General features: G+C 39.3%; 1 protein-coding gene across 1 annotated transcript in view; it reads right to left on the minus strand.

Annotated features, from left to right (window-relative positions):
• Positions 1-2,355: 2,355 nt before the first annotated feature.
• The window catches only part of LOC134650939 (sodium-independent sulfate anion transporter), a 52,247-nt gene continuing 34,992 nt past the window's right edge, over positions 2,356-19,610 (minus strand). The window contains exons 6-13 of the mRNA XM_063505894.1: positions 19,046-19,209; positions 17,984-18,138; positions 17,561-17,722; positions 16,215-16,327; positions 14,118-14,291; positions 5,957-6,107; positions 5,116-5,289; positions 2,356-2,581 (exon numbers count right to left, since the gene is read on the minus strand). Coding sequence (XP_063361964.1) covers positions 2,391-2,581; positions 5,116-5,289; positions 5,957-6,107; positions 14,118-14,291; positions 16,215-16,327; positions 17,561-17,722; positions 17,984-18,138; positions 19,046-19,209 — 1,284 coding nt within the window. The 3' untranslated portion in view covers positions 2,356-2,390. The remainder of the gene's footprint in view (positions 2,582-5,115; positions 5,290-5,956; positions 6,108-14,117; positions 14,292-16,214; positions 16,328-17,560; positions 17,723-17,983; positions 18,139-19,045; positions 19,210-19,610) is intronic.

Below are 19,610 nucleotides of genomic sequence, written 5' to 3' on the forward strand. Positions count from 1 at the left end.
TAAGTTTTAAAGATACTCATAGATGTGGAATAGTCAGATGATGCATTTATTAATTTGTAACTTTGATGGTGCTAAGATAATTTTATAAAATATAATTGTGTAATTTATTAATAAAAAATATATTTGTAACTGGTATTTTTCTTGTGAAGGAGTGAAATAAAACCCACAAAACGTCATTTGAACTATGGTTATTATTTGTGTGCTTATTACAGATACAGTCAATACAGGTTTTATTACTGGTATGGGTAGAGATATCACGAAATAATCAATCAATTTAAAATTATCTATATAACATTACATGATCATAATTTTTGAAATAAAAAATACATTACGCAAAATAGTTTTTTTGATTTTATAAGTAGGTAGGTACTTAGTTTGGTAATGTTAACAAACATGTTGCCTTAACCTTATTGGCTATTTTTTGTATACTGTTCCAGTAGGCTTAGCACAGGAGCGCCGCGACAGTATTTCGCCCCCGTGATAGACTGCCCGTCGAATACAGTTAGAAAAAGACGGATAGTCCTTCTCGCAGACGATATACTATCGCGGAGCTCCCGCGGTAAGCCTACTGAGGTAAAATTAGGTAATTTAAAGCTTATACTATATTTTACTTTTTCGTACAACAAATGGTACCATTGTGTGACACCATTAACCGGTAATGGTTTAAGATGGTATATGTAAAGTTGATAAACTAGGCAATAAATTAAAGAACAACACAAACATGAACTATAAAAAGAAAAAATAATTTAATACAGGTTATACTTACACAATGTACAAGAAAATGGAATGGGCTCATTTATGAGAAGAGAGCGAACATTGAATAGTTTTACACACATACCCTAGGTCACAGTGCAAAAAGTAATTGTTTTTTAGACTGTGCCTAGGTACACGCATATCATAAATCCTCTATGATGCGTTCAAAAATCATAAATTACGGCCTGACTTTTGTGTTAAAACATCTTATCTGTGAAAATTGTATTATAGGCTATACTTCCCAAATATATGGGCGAATCTACTTTTAGACCAATTTCTTCACGTCTCTGGCGTTACCAAAAATGTCTTTGGAGTTACCAAGAAATCATGTTTTAAAAGAATATTTGTATAAATTTTAGGTATAGTATTATATTATATTAGTATATTATTTAAAAGCAAAATCTTCGATTGAAGTGAAACTGTCGTGGACAGATCAATTTAGTGTTAGTCTAAAAGTTGATTCGCCCATATCTCACAATTATCCATATAGCCTCTCTCTATTTAAAACCTTATTGTTCACTGAATGTATAAAACGATATATACTGTACGAGTAAATGTAAAATACTGAACTTAAAAACAGTCCAAGTGCGAGCCAATTTCGTGGTTGTGTGGCGTCTAGTTTAATCTATGATCTGTGTCTTCCTATAAAAAGTGCATCTATTTCAAATCCACATTTATTCAATAATTATTAATAATTACTATTATTATTACTAATTAAGCGTCAGTATAGATATCGGCAATAGAGTTGAGGCTAACAGAAATAAATAAAGTTTTCATTATTGGATTTGGAAAATTTCCATGCCTATACAAAAATTTGAGGGTTTTCAAAAATTTTTGACTTGGAAATTTTGATATTTCGGAAATTTAACTATGAGGCTAAATCAAACTTACAGATGTAGTGTATAGCGTGTGATAGAGACAGCACGCCCACGCGTGCGTTAGAAAGAGATGGCACGCCAACTGGGCGTCTTCCCTAGGCGCGTGCGCGGCTGAGTTTAGTTCGGTAGCCGGTATCTTATGATATAAACGTGTGCGCGTATCCGACCCTACGAGCGATCATAAGTATTGAATTGTAATAGTTTTAGTAATTTTACAGTATAGCGGATTGGTGTGTATCGTAAAACGTTAATAAACTGTTTAACTTCAATGCCGGTTATTCTTATTATACCTACACCCGCTATAAGTGCATAATTATTTTCCATTGTATTTTCACGGACACGTGCGAACGTGTCTTGCTATTTCAGTCAGTCTCGGTACAAAAAGTACTGACGTTGACTGAAGTAGCATGAGAAATACGAAAGTTTCCGAGAAAATACGATGCAAACAATCATGCAGTATCTGGTGCACGCGGTGGTGCGAGCGAGACGCACGACTCACATCATTTTGATGTTACAATGTAAGGGGCTGTTCATACATTACGTCATCTATTTTTGACGATATTTGACCCCCCCTAAAATCATCCAAAAATCATGCTTCGAATGACCCCGTTTCCTCTTACGTCATGCTACCATCATCCGATGTCCAACCCAACCAACCCTCCCCCCCTAATTTGAAATGACGTAATTTATGAATAGCCCCTAAGTTCAAATTGGCACTTAACATAAATTGTCAGATATCTACACTAAAAATTAATATGGTCAAGTGTCATTAACCTCACTGGAGTCACTGGACGTTTTTGCGTTGTCTATCTTCAGTAAGGGAGTCTGGCTTCTGTCTTCGGTGACTATTTCTGTGACGTCTTCGAGTTGTAGGGAGTTGTACGACGGCGGTGGCGTGATGGTTTCTTTTTTACCGTTTAGTAGAGGCATTGCTATTTGGCCGGTGAGGTCTGTAAAAATAAAAATTAAATGTCTAAAATGTGAGTCACAGGTGGTAAAGGAAAGACGAAAAGCACGTAGAATTCCGTACAGTGACCCGCCAGATCCTATCTCCAGGGATGTTGCGAATATCCGCATCCGCATCCGCAACCGCGGAACTTCTGCATTATTTTCAACATCCGCATTTGCATCGCATAAAATCGATGCGGAGTTTAATGCGGATGTGGAACAGAGCGCCTACCGCGAACCACGTTCGACGTGTGGCCTCTCTGTCGCACTTGTAAATTCGTACGTAAGTGTGACAGGGAGGTAATACTTCGAACGTGGTTCGCGGTAGGCCCTCAGGTCGGTACAGGAACGTCTTAGCATCGGCGTAAGTGCTAGACTGCTAGGTAATTTAGTCATTAACCAAAAAACATATTAGAAATGACCAGTGACCAAGCGTGAGTGGGACTTAATGTACGGAACCCTTGGAACGCGAGTCCGACTCGCACTTGGCCGGTTTTTTGAGATAAAAATTACTAAAATGTAATATTTGACGTTTTTTATGTACATATCTTGACATCCGCATCCGCGGATGTGAGCCTTTAAAAATCCGCATCCGCGGATGTCAAAAAATCGGCATCCGCAACATCCCTGCCTATCTCTATCGCACGCGCTTAATTATATAATGCTGTCCCGTAAAATGTCTACGATCAGGTGGAAGACTTGCTAGGATATGTAGCCTAGCCTAGCGACACAAACACGCATACACACACACACACACAAGCTTTTGAAGGTGACTAAAGAGTACTCCGCGTGGTGACAATAGTACCAGCGGCTGTCCTCTTGATACTAGTAAGTGATTCCATTTAAATATGGAACTTATCCACTGTATGGAAGGTTCAAATTACCTTGCAGCGCCCGTTCCAACTCGTTGGCAGTAGGAACGACCACTACGCCTGAACCGGCGCCTTTAAAAACTGCCGACACGTTCCTACGCGGTGATAGTAGTGTGAGTGAGACAGCGCTACGAGAGAGAGAGAGAGAGACAGAGAGAAGAGAGAAGGCTATAGTCTGTGATATACCTTGCAACGCCCGTTCCAACTCGTTAGCAGTAGGCAAGACAACTACACTAGAGCCCGCTCCTTTGAAAACCGCGGACACGTTGCTACGCGGTGATAGTAGTACCAGTGGTTGTTCTCGTGATACTAGTGAGTGAGACAGCGCTACGAGAGTGAGAGAGAGACGACTAGCCTGTGACAATACCTTGCAACGCCCGTTCCAACTCGTTGGCAGTAGGCACGACAACTACACTAGAGCCCGCTCCTTTAAAAACTGCAGACACGTTGCTACGTGGTGATAGTAGTACCAGTGGTTGTCCTCGTGATACTAGTGAGTGAGACAGCGCTACGACAGTGAGAGAGAGACGACTAGCCTGTGATAATACCTTGCAACGCCCGTTCCAACTCGTTAGCAGTAGGCACGACAACTACACTAGAGCCCGCTCCTTTGAAAACCGCGGACACGTTGCTACGCGGTGATAGTAGTACCAGTGGTTGTTCTCGTGATACTAGTAAGTGAGACAGCACTATGAGAGAGAGAGAGAGAGTGAGAGAGAGACGACTAGCCTGTGATAATACCTTGCAACGCCCGTTCCAACTCGTTAGCAGTAGGCACGACAACTACACTAGAGCCCGCTCCTTTGAAAACCGCGGACACGTTGCTACGCGGCGATAGTAGTACCAGTGGCTATCCTCGTGATACCAGTAAGTGAGACAGCGCTACGAGAGTGAGAGAGAGACGACTAGCCTGTGACAATACCTTGCAACGCCCGTTCCAACTCGTTAGCAGTAGGCACGACAACTACACTAGAGCCCGCTCCTTTGAAAACCGCGGACACGTTGCTACGCGGCGATAGTAGTACTAGTGGTTGTCCTCGTGATACTAGTGAGTGAGACAGCGCTACGAGAGTGAGAGAGAGACGACTAGCCTGTGACAATACCTTGCAACGCCCGTTCCAACTCGTTGGCAGTAGGCACGACAACTACACTAGAGCCCGCTCCTTTAAAAACTGCAGACACGTTGCTACGTGGTGATAGTAGTACCAGTGGTTGTCCTCGTGATACTAGTGAGTGAGACAGCGCTACGACAGTGAGAGAGAGACGACTAGCCTGTGATAATACCTTGCAACGCCCGTTCCAACTCGTTAGCAGTAGGCACGACAACTACACTAGAGCCCGCTCCTTTAAAAACTGCAGACACGTTGCTACGCGGCGATAGTAGTACCAGTGGTTGTCCTCGTGATACTAGTGAGTGAGAGAGCGCTACGAGAGTGAGAGAGAGAGAGAGAGAGAGAGAGAGAGAGAGAGAGAGAGAGAGAGAGAGAGAGACGACTAGTCTGTGATATACCTTGCAGCGCCCGTTCCAACTCGTTAGCAGTAGGAAACACCACTACGCTTGAACCGGCGCCTTTAAAAACTGCCGACACGTTCCTACGCGGTGATAGTAGTGTGAGTGAGACAGCGCTACGAGAGAGAGAGAGACGACTAGCCTGTGATAATACCTTGCAACGCCCGTTCCAACTCGTTAGCAGTAGGCACGACAACTACACTAGAGCCCGCTCCTTTGAAAACCGCGGACACGTTGCTACGCGGCGATAGTAGTACTAGTGGTTGTCCTCGTGATACTAGAGAGCTGGATAACGCGCAGATGCCTTTTGCTGCCGTAAAATCGGCTCCTGTAAGAGTAGGTTTATAATATATTAAGTATTCTAACATCTAATATGGTCTGGGTATGTAATGGGTCTCCCATGCGATGGTCACGTAATGAATGATGTGACTAAGACATATTCTGTTTTACAAAATCGCTAGGCTGAATTTGTCTATACTGAAAATAGTAATTAGATTCCAAAAAAAGTAAGACAATGTTGCCACTTTTTACTAGCGCGTCTTGTATTTATGTAAAAATAAGTAAATAAAACTACTTTTTTAAATCGTAGGAGTAAAAATACCAATAAATAAATTATCTTAGCGTGTTTATTTATAAAAAGGAATTTACTATTTTGCAAACAAATTATTGCAGTGGCAACAGGACAACAATATTTATGTCTACAGAAATTAACTGGTTTATTAGAAAACTCAATTCCCCTAATGAGCTCGCCACTGGACGGTCGACGCAGTCTTAATATGTGTATAGAAGCGGTTTAATGACATTTTTTTAACGATTTTAAGAAGTTTACAATAGTTTCGGTATCGGCCGAAACTAGAGCCAAAACCGAACTTTCGGCAAAAAAACATGTTTCGGTCGGACACTAATAATAAGACAGTTTGGGTAAAGTTACACAAGTAGAAATTTACACAAGGGCAAATTTCCATATAATCATTCAATAGATTATAACAACTTACCGAGTACGTATCTGCAGTCAATGACCACCGGCATTCTACAGTTTGCTTGCTTCTTGGCCGCTCGCTCGACGTACTGTCTTATGTATTCCACCCCGGGAAAGTACAAGTTGTTGCCAACAGTAACTAGGAGGTAACCAAGGCCTGATGCGTTCTGTAAGATATTAGATTAGATTATATTATTTATTTCATGAAAGACAATTAGGGCTCATTTAGACGGGGCGAGAACTCGCATGAGAGTTTGATTACATTGCGTTGTTTGATCGGCCGGCTGAATTGATGTCACCTCAATGGTCCGCAATGTAACTAAAATCGTATACGAGTTCGCGCGCCGTCTAAATGAGCCCTTAGGTACATAATAAGTTTGCATTGTGATGTCAAAAATATAAGAATGAGAATGAAAATATAAGAATTTGTATCATGATCGTCAAAATAAAAATGAAAATGTTAACAAAATACTAATGAAATAAAATTATAGCTCCAATAAGGATTGTCAAGGATTGTAGTGAGGCCACACAGCTGATCACAGCTGATCAGCTGACAAATAGATAAATTATAATTCTTTTCACGCTTCAATAATAATCGGTATTCCAATGTAACTCGAGACGACACAATTATGAATATTATGATTCATTGCGATTTTCCACATGATTGAACTCAGACAAAGGATGTAAATTAGTATATAAGGCCAACAGTTTCTATTAAAGTATTCATTATTTACCCGACTATAGTGGTGTTACTTTCTACCCTTCATCCTCATATTTCATGGCGATCCTGCCAGTTGGGCTGCTCGAGGCAGCCCCGGCTTAGACGTCACCTAGCCAGCCAGCCAGCCAGCCAGCCAGCCAGCCAGCCAGCCAGCCAGCCAGCCAGCCAGCCAGCCAGCCAGCCAGCTAGCCCAGCAGCATAAAATAAATACACGAACGAAGATCGCGCCGACCAGCCCAGCCAAGCCGAACCAAGCACCAACCCGAGGTCATGAACAGCCAGCCCGCTAAAACCTACCAAAAAGGAAAGGTCATCATCGCTCCGAAGGAGGCGTCCAACAGCGCAAGCACTAGCCAAGCTGACAGCTGCACAGGGACAATGATAACGATAACGATAACGGTAGATACCACGGGACAGAAAACCGCAACAAGATCAGTCCAGTGGGCCACAAAACAACCTGGTTTTCAACGTCGACCCCAACTACCAACTCGGCCGGACCATCAACCGCCTCATGGACATAGCAGAGTCAACACTTCCAGGAAGCAGAACCGAAGCCGATACGCATGCCGCAGCCAAGCGAACATGACGACCAAAACAACATCGGAAACCATAGAAGACGAAGAAAAAGAATATGAAAACTAACAAGTAAGCAAGCACACCAACTACTTAAGATTATTATTTTTTCTCGCCTTATTAAAATTATCAGTTTAAATTATCATTAAGTATAATATTAATCAAATCCATAATTTATCTATCTATGGGAAGATAGATCTATAATCTTAATAATGTATAATCTATTCTTTAAATATGCAGATTCGTCTGCGAGCGATATTCCAAATTCTACTATCTATTTATCTATTAATACAATTTTAATTAATTTACGATTACTACTTTATGACGAAAAACAAAACATGAATACATGTCAAAAAAAAAATATACATATAAATACATATTCACCAGTAAACCACAAGTAATTAATTTTAAAGTAAACAAAAAACAAAAATATATTTTTCACAGTAAAAAAAAAAATGGTTATATACATACATATAGATAAAATCAAATATCAACAACTTATTAAAATAAAACAAGTAATAAAACATACATATAGATAAAATTAAATAACAACAACTTATTAAAACAAAACAAGTAATAAAACATACATATAGATAAAATTAAATATCAACAACTAATTAAAATAAAACAGCTAATAAAACAAAAACATTTTCTAGTATCCATCAATAATTACACATATAACGCGTCGCATGGTTAACTCAAAAAACTTTACACAATCAGCAACATTAAATAATTAACACGGGGGTGCATTCCATTATTCCCATCTTTGCAATCAACTTAAGTATATTATATATTTTAAAGACCACAATATAAAAAAAAAAAACCACCTCAACAATAACACTAACATTGACGTCATAATAACATCATTTAGCTTCAGTAAAAACAAAACAAACCACTAACCCACCACCACCCATAACTAACAATAACACTAACATTAACATCATAATTTAGCTTCGTTTAAAACAACAACAACAACCCACTAACCCACCACCACCCACCACTAACACTAACACTAACAAACTAACATAACATTTCAAAACAAAACCCATTTCCCAAGACAAGGACAAAACCACTAACAAACTAACCTAACATTAACTTTGACTAGCTGACAAACACTAGAATCTACTATTCCACACATTAAACAACATCACTTATGGTCTTTTCAAATTATTATCCAATTTAACATAAAAAAAAGTAGCTTTCACACCATTTGGTTTTCAATAGGTAACATATTAATATATTCTTGCAAAGGCCCTCTTAACCAGTTACAAATTAATTTCGTGTTTTCAAAAAAAAAAAACCCCAATCAAATCATATCACTATTGCAATTAATCAATCAAACTTTTATTGGTAAAATAGAAGTATTTTATATGTCAGCACTTCATTACTATTCCAAAACACATTATTATTTTATACATGAAAACATTACTTACACAGAATATTATTATTATTTTAGGTCAAATAATTTCAGCTTACATATACTTTAATATCTTTAATGCGAATTATAATCTATTTTTTTTAATATTATCTGTTCAATTTAATAATTTGATTTCATTTTTTTTATTGATTAACGATATAACTTATTTCTATGACATGTAGTCAATCTGAGTAAATATTGTGTTTTTAAATCTAAAGTGGATAAATAACAATCTTACATTAACATACATTAACTTACATTTATATATCAATAATATTCAATCCGCGAATCTACTACATAACTAATGAATTATTGCATCAAAATAAGAAAATGCCATCACCCACTCACCACTCTCATATAAGTACTTATAACAACCAAATATAAGGAATAATACAAAAATTTAATTAGAAAAACAATATTCACATCCAACAAATTACCAATAACAACAAAACATACAAAGTAACACAAACATATCAACACTAACTACTAATCAACTTAAACATATGATTAATGGAATGCACCAGACTTGTGAAGGCCGCGCCACGCGTGCTCGTCACACGTCACCCAATACGGAAGCACATGCAACATATGCTATGTCATCTAAAAATTTCGAGTACATAGAAACAAGAAAAATAAATAACCACACAAAAAAAAATTTATACATTTGACGCATTAAAAAAAAATATAAAACTAGAAATTATTCACAACACGTAATGTGATGATAAAAGCAAAATTTAGGTATTATACGAGTAGCTATAAAAAAAAAATATAATGAAAGAAATAAAATAAAAAGAAAGGAAAAATATAAATAACACATTGAGAGAGCTAAATCAGATAAGTGTTGCAAACAAACAATTAGCCTGATCACCTAAAAGTTATTGCGACTCTTATATGCTTTAAGTTTTCAAAATGATGGTTTCCTTTCAAAACTGGGAAGCTCGTGGAAATAAATAATGTAAGCAAGGTACACCAGGATACAACCAGGCAATAACCCTTGAAACCTAGACAATTCGAGCGAGCTCTCAATTGCAGCGGTCCTTGGGCACACGGAAAGTTTTTTACAGCTGTTCCGATGTGTGAAAACAACTGTCTGGCAATACATATTAACGCGTAATATGTATTAGCGCGCTATAATAAATAATAAATAATGAATTTTTGTATCCTTAATAAATATATTGTATGTAAACAAAGGGTCGGCCGACCGAGAGTGCTATTAAAAGGCGCTGTGTACTTTTTAAAAGACAGGTGACAAGAATCACGAAGTCAGCTTACATTATTAGGTCACAATGCAGACATTACAAAATGGCTCATTGGCAATCGATTCTTGGAATAATAAACAATTTCCCACAAATACCGAGCAAGAATTATGAAAAAAAAAAAAAAAAAAAAAGAAGAAAAAAAACCCAGGAAAATAATAGACACTATAACACTATTAGGTTAGATTTTTTTTTACTACCAAACACTGAATCCTTGAGACATCATACGGTCGAGTTACCTAGCATGAATGTCTTTGGACACATAGTATGTTTATTAATATAAACATGTGTTAAAAAACAGCCTGTAAAAAAAAAAAATCATATAAAAATCTAAATATAACATTACACTAAATAAATAAATAAATAACAACTCAAACAATACAGAAAAGAAAATAAATATATAATTAAATAAATTATGAACTAAATATATTTAAGAATAAAACTAAATTAAAACAAAGAACATTAACCATATCTAAATTAAACGTAATACTTACATTAAATAAATACCTAAAATTACAGTGATAATGATAAATAAATCAAGTAAACAACAATATAAATACATACTTAATTAAATAATTAATAATAATAATTTTATATTTTACTTTTATATTCATATTAAAAAAAAACCTAACCTAAGATGAAAGATAAATAAAGTATAAAATAATAATCACATAAAATACCTTACATGTAAAATATGAATACAATACACGTTGTATTGTGTCAAGAATATAATAATAAATTAGTGAATTAATGAATAGTTTACATGTCGAAGAGAATTAGCAAAAATAAGTACCTAACAATCTACTTGCCATACCTACAATAGGTCCATATAAAAAAAATATAAAAAAATGAATAAAACAAAATAAAATACAACCCACTTAATTTAAAAGTTAGAGTTTGTTCGTCATCAATGTAGAAAAATTCTTTGTAACCACATAGTTATAACTACCCAATGTATAAAGGAGCCATTTACTGTTATTCAAAATCAGGGTACAAATATTAGCATTCAGTAAAGCATACACACACACATTTTTATGAAACCTTTATATTGTCAATGACATATTATCAAAAGTATTATTTAATACTTTTCGGCATCTAAAAAAAAAAAAGTTTAAATTAAACCGTAATCATATATAACAAATATTGTAAAACAAATAGACCCATTATAATTTTAACTCTTATCCCATAGACCTTAAGTATAGATTACAAAAATCCCAAGAGGATGCTAGAAATAATTTAATTAAGTCAAAATTATCAAGAAAAACTAATTATGATGTAAAAACCAATCCCATAAATTATAAAACAGGAGATTTAGTATTAGTGAAAAAGGAAAATAGAGATAAAATGGACCCAGTGTATACGGGACTATTAACGGTAATTCAAGATCAAGGTGAAAATGTTAAAATGTTAGTTTCAGAAAAAAAGAATATTTGATGCATAAAAACCGAACAAAACCCTACCATGTATAAATAAAAAAAAAAAAAAAAAGTACAAACAAAAAACAGATAAAACCTAAGATCTAAGCACATGCCGCCATCCAAATAAGGAACCATAAGTAAAAGAGTGTCCTATAACGCATAACATGTAGGTAAAGATAAACACATATAGTAAAATTATAGTAAAATTACCTACTTATAGTAAAATTATTACATTCATGTTATTTATTTCCTCAATATATACTATATTACCCAAGTATTTATTTAGCCTAAACATTAAACCTATCTTCACATATGTCATAGTATCATACAGTATAATATTATAAATACATACACAAACATGAACATATATATATATATATACACATACCTATATTATTTTCTACACAAACTAAAATAGTCTTAGCCGTAGAGTGTTAAATAAAAAAAAAAAAAAAAATCTATGTCTACATGTTAGTGCAACAATGCATTCAATAGCTATCTTAAAAATATAATGTTAGAAATAGGCATGTAAGCAAATTATGTATCCAGGTAGCAGTAAGATTTGTTAATTTAATCTTTAAGAACCAATATGTATACCATAGAATTAAGTACATATATTTGTAAACCAAAAATAGTTCTATAAATGTACTATTTTTGTCTCAAAAAAAAGGAGAGAGTTGTAGTGAGGCCACACAGCTGATCACAGCTGATCAGCTGACAAATAGATAAATTATAATTCTTTTCACGCTTCAATAATAATCGGTATTCCAATGTAACTCGAGACGACACAATTATGATTCATTGCGATTTTCCACATGATTGAACTCAGACAAAGGATGTAAATTAGTATATAAGGCCAACAGTTTCTATTAAAGTATTCATTATTTACCCGACTATAGTGGTGTTACTTTCTACCCTTCATCCTCATATTTCAAAGAGTTATACTTCAATATTTTAGTTGTTGTTTTAATACATATTAAAAACTTCTAATTATTTTGAGCCAAGGTCAGATATGGATAAGGCGCCACTTTGAAAATCTGTATACATGTTCCAATTATTATTTATCAGCCGGAGCAGTCAGATAACACCGCCTGGTTACATCGGTTACACCACCCGGTTACATCGGCTACACCGCCCGGTTACGTTTAGGACTCCTTATAACGTACCGTGACGATCTCAGCGTCCATCTGCGGCCTCGCACTCGGGTACAGCAGCAGTAGAACGTTTAACACAACGCCCACCAAGATGCCGATCTCTACGCCCACCACGAGGCACACGCAGAACGTGGCGAAGGCGGGCACGAGGTCGGCGCGGCGGGAGCGCCACATTGGCTTCACCACCTGGTTACATCGGCTACACCACCTGGTTACATCGGCTACACCACCCGGTTACATCGGCTACACCGCCCGGTTACGTTTAGGACTCCTTATAACGTACCGTGACGATCTCAGCGTCCATCTGCGGCCTCGCACTCGGGTACAGCAGCAGTAGAACGTTTAACACAACGCCCACCAAGATGCCGATCTCTACGCCCACCACGAGGCACACGCAGAACGTGGCGAAGGCGGGCACGAGGTCGGCGCGGCGGGAGCGCCACATTGGCTTCACCACCTGGTTACATCGGCTACACCACCTGGTTACATCGGCTACACCACCCGGTTACATCGGCTACACCGCCCGGTTACGTTTAGGACTCCTTATAACGTACCGTGACGATCTCAGCGTCCATCTGCGGCCTCGCACTCGGGTACAGCAGCAGTAGAACGTTTAACACAACGCCCACCAAGATGCCGATCTCTACGCCCACCACGAGGCACACGCAGAACGTGGCGAAGGCGGGCACGAGGTCGGCGCGGCGGGAGCGCCACATTGGCTTCACCACCTGGTTACATCGGCTACACCACCTGGTTACATCGGCTACACCACCCGGTTACATCGGCTACACCGCCCGGTTACGTTTAGGACTCCTTATAACGTACCGTGACGATCTCAGCGTCCATCTGCGGCCTCGCACTCGGGTACAGCAGCAGTAGAACGTTTAACACAACGCCCACCAAGATGCCGATCTCTACGCCCACCACGAGGCACACGCAGAACGTGGCGAAGGCGGGCACGAGGTCGGCGCGGCGGGAGCGCCACATTGGCTTCACCACCTGGTTACATCGGCTACACCACCTGGTTACATCGGCTACACCACCCGGTTACATCGGCTACACCGCCCGGTTACGTTTAGGACTCCTTATAACGTACCGTGACGATCTCAGCGTCCATCTGCGGCCTCGCACTCGGGTACAGCAGCAGTAGAACGTTTAACACAACGCCCACCAAGATGCCGATCTCTACGCCCACCACGAGGCACACGCAGAACGTGGCGAAGGCGGGCACGAGGTCGGCGCGGCGGGAGCGCCACATTGGCTTCACCACCTGGTTACATCGGCTACACCACCTGGTTACATCGGCTACACCACCCGGTTACATCGGCTACACCGCCCGGTTACGTTTAGGACTCCTTATAACGTACCGTGACGATCTCAGCGTCCATCTGCGGCCTCGCACTCGGGTACAGCAGCAGTAGAACGTTTAACACAACGCCCACCAAGATGCCGATCTCTACGCCCACCACGAGGCACACGCAGAACGTGGCGAAGGCGGGCACGAGGTCGGCGCGGCGGGAGCGCCACATTGGCTTCACCACCTGGTTACATCGGCTACACCACCTGGTTACATCGGCTACACCACCCGGTTACATCGGCTACACCGCCCGGTTACGTTTAGGACTCCTTATAACGTACCGTGACGATCTCAGCGTCCATCTGCGGCCTCGCACTCGGGTACAGCAGCAGTAGAACGTTTAACACAACTCCCACCAAGATGCCGATTTCTACGCCCACCACGAGGCACACGCAGAACGTGGCGAAGGCCGGCACGAGGTCGGCGCGGCGGGAGCGCCACATTGGTTTCACTACCTGGTAAAAATTATTGAAATTATTTATAATAGATTTAACTTGTCATATCCCACGGCTCGTATATGAGCCAGAACGCTTATGGGTGACGTCACACGTGGGAGTTGAGAGGTTAAACGATGAAATGGGGTAATTTACTAACTTAAATCATCACTATATAGTATGAAACAAAGTCGCTTCCCGCTGTCTGTCTGTCCCTATGTATGCTTAGACGATTCCCGCTGTCTGTCTGTCCCTATGTATGCTTAGATCTTTAAAACTAAGCAACGGATTTTGATGGGGTTTTTTTAATACATAGAGTGATTCAAGAGGAAGGTTTATGTATAATTTGTTAAGCCGTGCGAAGCGGGGGCGGGTCGCTAGCGCCACATTGGTTTCACTACCTGGTAAAATATATTAAAATTATTTATAATACATTTAAACGATGAAAAGGGGTAATTTACTAACTTAACCTTTTGGACGCCAATGACCGATGTATCCGCACTGTAGGTTCAACGCCAAAGACCGATTAATTGGCCACAGACCACAGAGCAACATAGACCTACGTGCATATGCATAAAGTTCAATTTCAGTTTTGACACTTCGGTGACGTGGCGTCAGCGTGACAGCTTTTGTGTTTGACACGGCGTCGAAAAGGTTAAATCATCACTACATAGTATGAAACAAAGTCGCTTCCCGCTGTCTGTCCCTATGTATGCTTAGATCTTTAAAACTAAGCAACGGATTTTGATGCGGTTTTTTATTAGATAGAGTGATTCAAGAGGAAAGTTTATGTATAATTTGTTAACCCGTACGAAGCGGGGGCGGGTCGCTAGCCGCTACCGCCACATTGGTTTCACTACCTGGTAAAAATTATTGAAATTATTTATAATAGATTTAAACGATGAAAATTTACTAACATAAATCATAAGCTTTAACTAACAAATGTATGGACCATATGTTGTCTTAAATAAAGAAATTTGAATTTAATTTAATTTCAGTACCCAAGTATTCTATAAAGTAGAACTAGTTTCACTTTTATTTGTATACGGATGTGTTTTGATAAGCCGCTTTTTAGCGAAGCAGGTTAAGGAACCCATTAGTTGGGAAAATTACAATATTCATGAAACTCAAGTTCATTAACTTTATTCTAAAGACAAAACAGTCGAAGTAAAAACATTTATCACTAATTCACCAAAAACTGCAAAATTCACTTGCTAATACAGTAAATTTATACATTGAGCGATTGCGTCAAATCCGGTAGTTTTGATTTTTTGCAGACTTATTTCTGATGTTGGCCCAATTAATAATCCAAGTTTGTGACCTCGAGCGCCGAACGCAACTTTGTCAAAAATCGAAAAAAAAAAACCGCGAAAATTTCGGTTTTCTTTTAGATTTGGGCGATTATAACCCTAAAAGACTAGTTTTTGATAGTACCTTTTCAGGGCGTTCTTAATGAAAACTTAATTTGCTACAATACGACACTAGAATTATCTCTGTAGATTGAATAGTTTCCGAGATAAAGCCTTTCAAAAGTTTTAATTTTTTTTTTAAATTGAATTCGTACTTCGTAGGCTAAGTGACTGCAGTGAGTATGCACTTTTGTCTCAGGCGATGCCGCTTGGCACGATTGTTTCTAAGGTCATACAAGGCTGATTTGGCCCAGTAGCCACGATATCGTACCGTGCCTACCCCCCAAAAAGGGAGGGAAAAGGGTAGGATCCCCAGGTCCAATCTATGCTATATTTCTTTCTGCTCTTAGCAACTAAGGTGTCATTCAATAGAACTTGCTAACTATGTAAACAAAAGTTACTAGTAAATTGACATTCAGTGTCAACTTTAGTATGGCGGTTTGTTTACATAGCAAGTTCTATTGAATGACAGTTTAGGGCAAGTTATATATCATTTTATGTACCGTATACAGTTAACACCATAAACAAGTCTTACCTCATATTCTATCATAAATATCACAGCACATATCACAACGGCGGCCAGCGCCGCTTTAGGGATGTAGTAGAAGTACGGCGTGAGGAGGCTCAACGCCAACAACACCAGGGTACCTGTAAATATGAGGAAATATGCTGTTATACGCTTCCTAAGTAACCTATATCACGTCCTAGGGACTCATGCGGACATTGCTTCCTAGGGAGTAAAAGCGGCCTTTGCTCCCTAGAGAGTAATAAAATCATTAAGGATTTGTTTTATAGGGAGCGTGCATAAACTATGGGGGGCACAGGAGACGTCAGATTTTTGGCGCGAGGCGTAAATGTGTAGTTTATAAATGCTTCCTAAAATAGTCCACAAGATGGCAGAACCTACTATGCACAAGAACGGTAGATGGCGGCACTTGTTTTGTCGTTGAGTGTCAATGTTTATGGTTCAGATTCAAGCCACAAAATAGCAGACCATCCAACGCGCACGTCCCTATAGGGAGTTATAGCCTTCTAAGGCCCAGCCATACAAACGAAACATCCAAAATTTGCCAATGAAATTTGAACCTAAAATGTAGGAAATAGAGTTGATTTTGCGTTGTTTGCAAATTGAACGAAACAAAGCAAAAGCGGCTCTGTTCCAATTGAACATAGTTTAAATTACATCGAACTGAATAGGCACTATAGGTAGGACCTTGGGCTTTAGGAGCAGGGATGTTGCGGATGCCGATTTTTTGACATCCGCGGATGCGGATTTTTAAAGGCTCACATCCGCGGATGCGGATGTAAGATAGGTACATAAAAAAACGTCAAAATCATTCGTTATTTTAGTAATTTTTATTTCAAAAAACCGGCCAAGTGCGAGTCGGACTCGCGTTCCAAGGGTTCCGTACATTAAGTCGCATTCACGCTTGACTGCTCATTTATAATAGGTTTTTTTGGCTAATGACTAAATTACCTAGCAGTCTAGCACTTACGCCGATGCTAAGACGTTCCTGTACCGACCTGTTCCACATCCGCATCCGCATTAAACTCCGCATTGATTTTATGCGGATGCGGATGCTGAAAATAATGAATGAATGAATGAATGAAATCGTTTATTTCAGGCAACTAGTGGCCCATACATAAATACCTTAAAACTAGCATACATATTATAAAAATATATCTAAACACTAAAAAACACATTATGATTGCGATGCATTACGCAACCCCGCAGTGTCAGGGAACCGGCCGCGGAACCGCCGAAACTTGACACCCTTCGGCCAAAACTCCAAATAATGCGGAAGTTCCGCGATTGCGGATGCGGATGCGGATATTCGCAACATCCCTGCTTAGGAGGATAAGGTGTTTAAAACAAGTCACCTGTATAGAGGCTGCCGGCCTGCGTGGCCACACCGCTGGCGTGGTTGACGGCGCTGCGCGAAAATGAACCAGTGATTGGGAAGGCACCTACGAAAGAGCCCAATATGTTGGAGAGGGACAGCGTTAACAGTTCTTGCGTCGCGTCTACTGATTCTCCGCTTGCTAGAAAGAGAAAAAACAAGAAAGAAATACGTTTGAATTTCCCCCGCCAAAAGATTTAAGACGAATGTATAATAAGGTGTTAAGATTGAATGTCCCATAGAAATCATTTGAACTAACGTTCCAACTTACATTCAAGAATAAACCTTACGTATCAAAATAATAAGATTAAGTTTCCCTCCTCAAGATCCTTAGCAAAAATAATGCAAGTTAGATTTAAAATTCAACCTTAATAACTATGCAATATGATTGAATATCGCTTACCGAAAGCTTTAGCAATAGCCACGTTGCCCAGCACGCCGATGATGGGAACTAGAATGATAGAGGAGCCCAACTCTGAACACATGTCAATGAACGACACGTATTCTCCGTTAGCGTACGTACTGAAGGGGGGGAGGTTCCAAGATGGCAGACCTTCTCTGAAAAAAAAATTAGTCTTGTTACGTGAAAAAAACTTCTAATCTCACTTGTAAAAAGTCCCGCTTCGGCAAAAAAATACAGTGGACTTTTTTGTCTGATAAATAAGTCGGTAGGAAGAAAAAACGCGCTGGGGCCCGTTTCTCAAAAGCTTGTAACCAAGTGGAAGTCCCTTTCTAACAAAAGCTGTCAAAAAGGGAGTTGCACTTGTATTACAAGTTACAAGCTTTTGATAAACAGGGCACTGGTCGTTGGACATGCGAATTTCAATCCGAAGGTCGCGGTTGTACCATCGCCAACACTGTTAACTGTACATCAGTGGACCTTATGCCTTTCGTAATAAGGTCCATGTACAGTTAGAAGTGTTCCTGTTTGTATCAATGAGTTTCCCGGAACTATGTTTCTATGTATGAAATATCATTTGATATTTACTAGTCGCTTTTTCATTAAGGAAACCTACATACCTCCGCTAAGGCGTTGAAAGATGTCTGAAGGTTCCAACCTGCTTTGGGCCAGAGGCGTGGATACTTTAACCCATGAATCTAATATAACTGGATCAGACATGAGGGATGGGGATATGATCGAACGGGATAGTCTTATGAATCTTTCAAAGGGAGTAACAGCGAAAGCGCTATTATTGTTTGTCCTTTTCTAAGTCTCACATTTTTTTTTAAATTCCCCCACCATAAATTTAGTATGGATTATGGTGGGCAACAAATAAATTCGACCAATCACAGTGTCGCATTGCGTATGTTTCGTCCGTCACGGACGCACGTGTATAGCACATATATAGGATCCTACCATCTATACTTAAACCTAATCCTTCTAGTACATGAGAGTAGGCCTGTGTCCAATGGGACATATATAATATAGACTGAATTATGATATTAGATAAGTAGATAGACTTACTTTACCCGCCCCGTTATCCGGAAAGGTTGAGATCCGTGAGACTCGAATCCGAACGATATCAATGAACACACTATGACGACGATCGCGTTCCTGGATGTGGATAGCAGCCAGAGTGTCTTCTTTAGACCCTTTTTGCTTCTAGATAATTTTATATCTTTCAGTTTCTGTGAACAATTCAATACAACAAAGATATATTTAAATATTTTAAATCGTATAAATTTTAGCTTAATGGTAACATTCCATTTCTGACCGCAGCTGCACTACTGGTACTGAACGCGTCGCTGTTACTGTCAATTTCCATAGTAAAATGAACAGTAGTGCAGCTGCGGTTGGAAATGGACTGTCACCTTAAGTGGGACTGGGCTGGAAATTTCTGCCGCATGCACCCGGAAAGGTGGGTCAAAAATGGTTACCGAGTGGGACGCACGGAACACCATAGATGGTACAGACAGACCGAAAAGGAGATGGCGGGACGACTTGGACGCATTCTATCCGGATTGGCGGGAAAGTACCACAGGGTTGAGTGGAAAAAACCGGCCAAGTGCGAGTCGGACTCGCGCACGGA

The sequence above is a fragment of the Cydia amplana genome, chromosome 9, assembly GCF_948474715.1.
Source record: "Cydia amplana chromosome 9, ilCydAmpl1.1, whole genome shotgun sequence".
NCBI lineage: Eukaryota > Metazoa > Arthropoda > Insecta > Lepidoptera > Tortricidae > Cydia > Cydia amplana.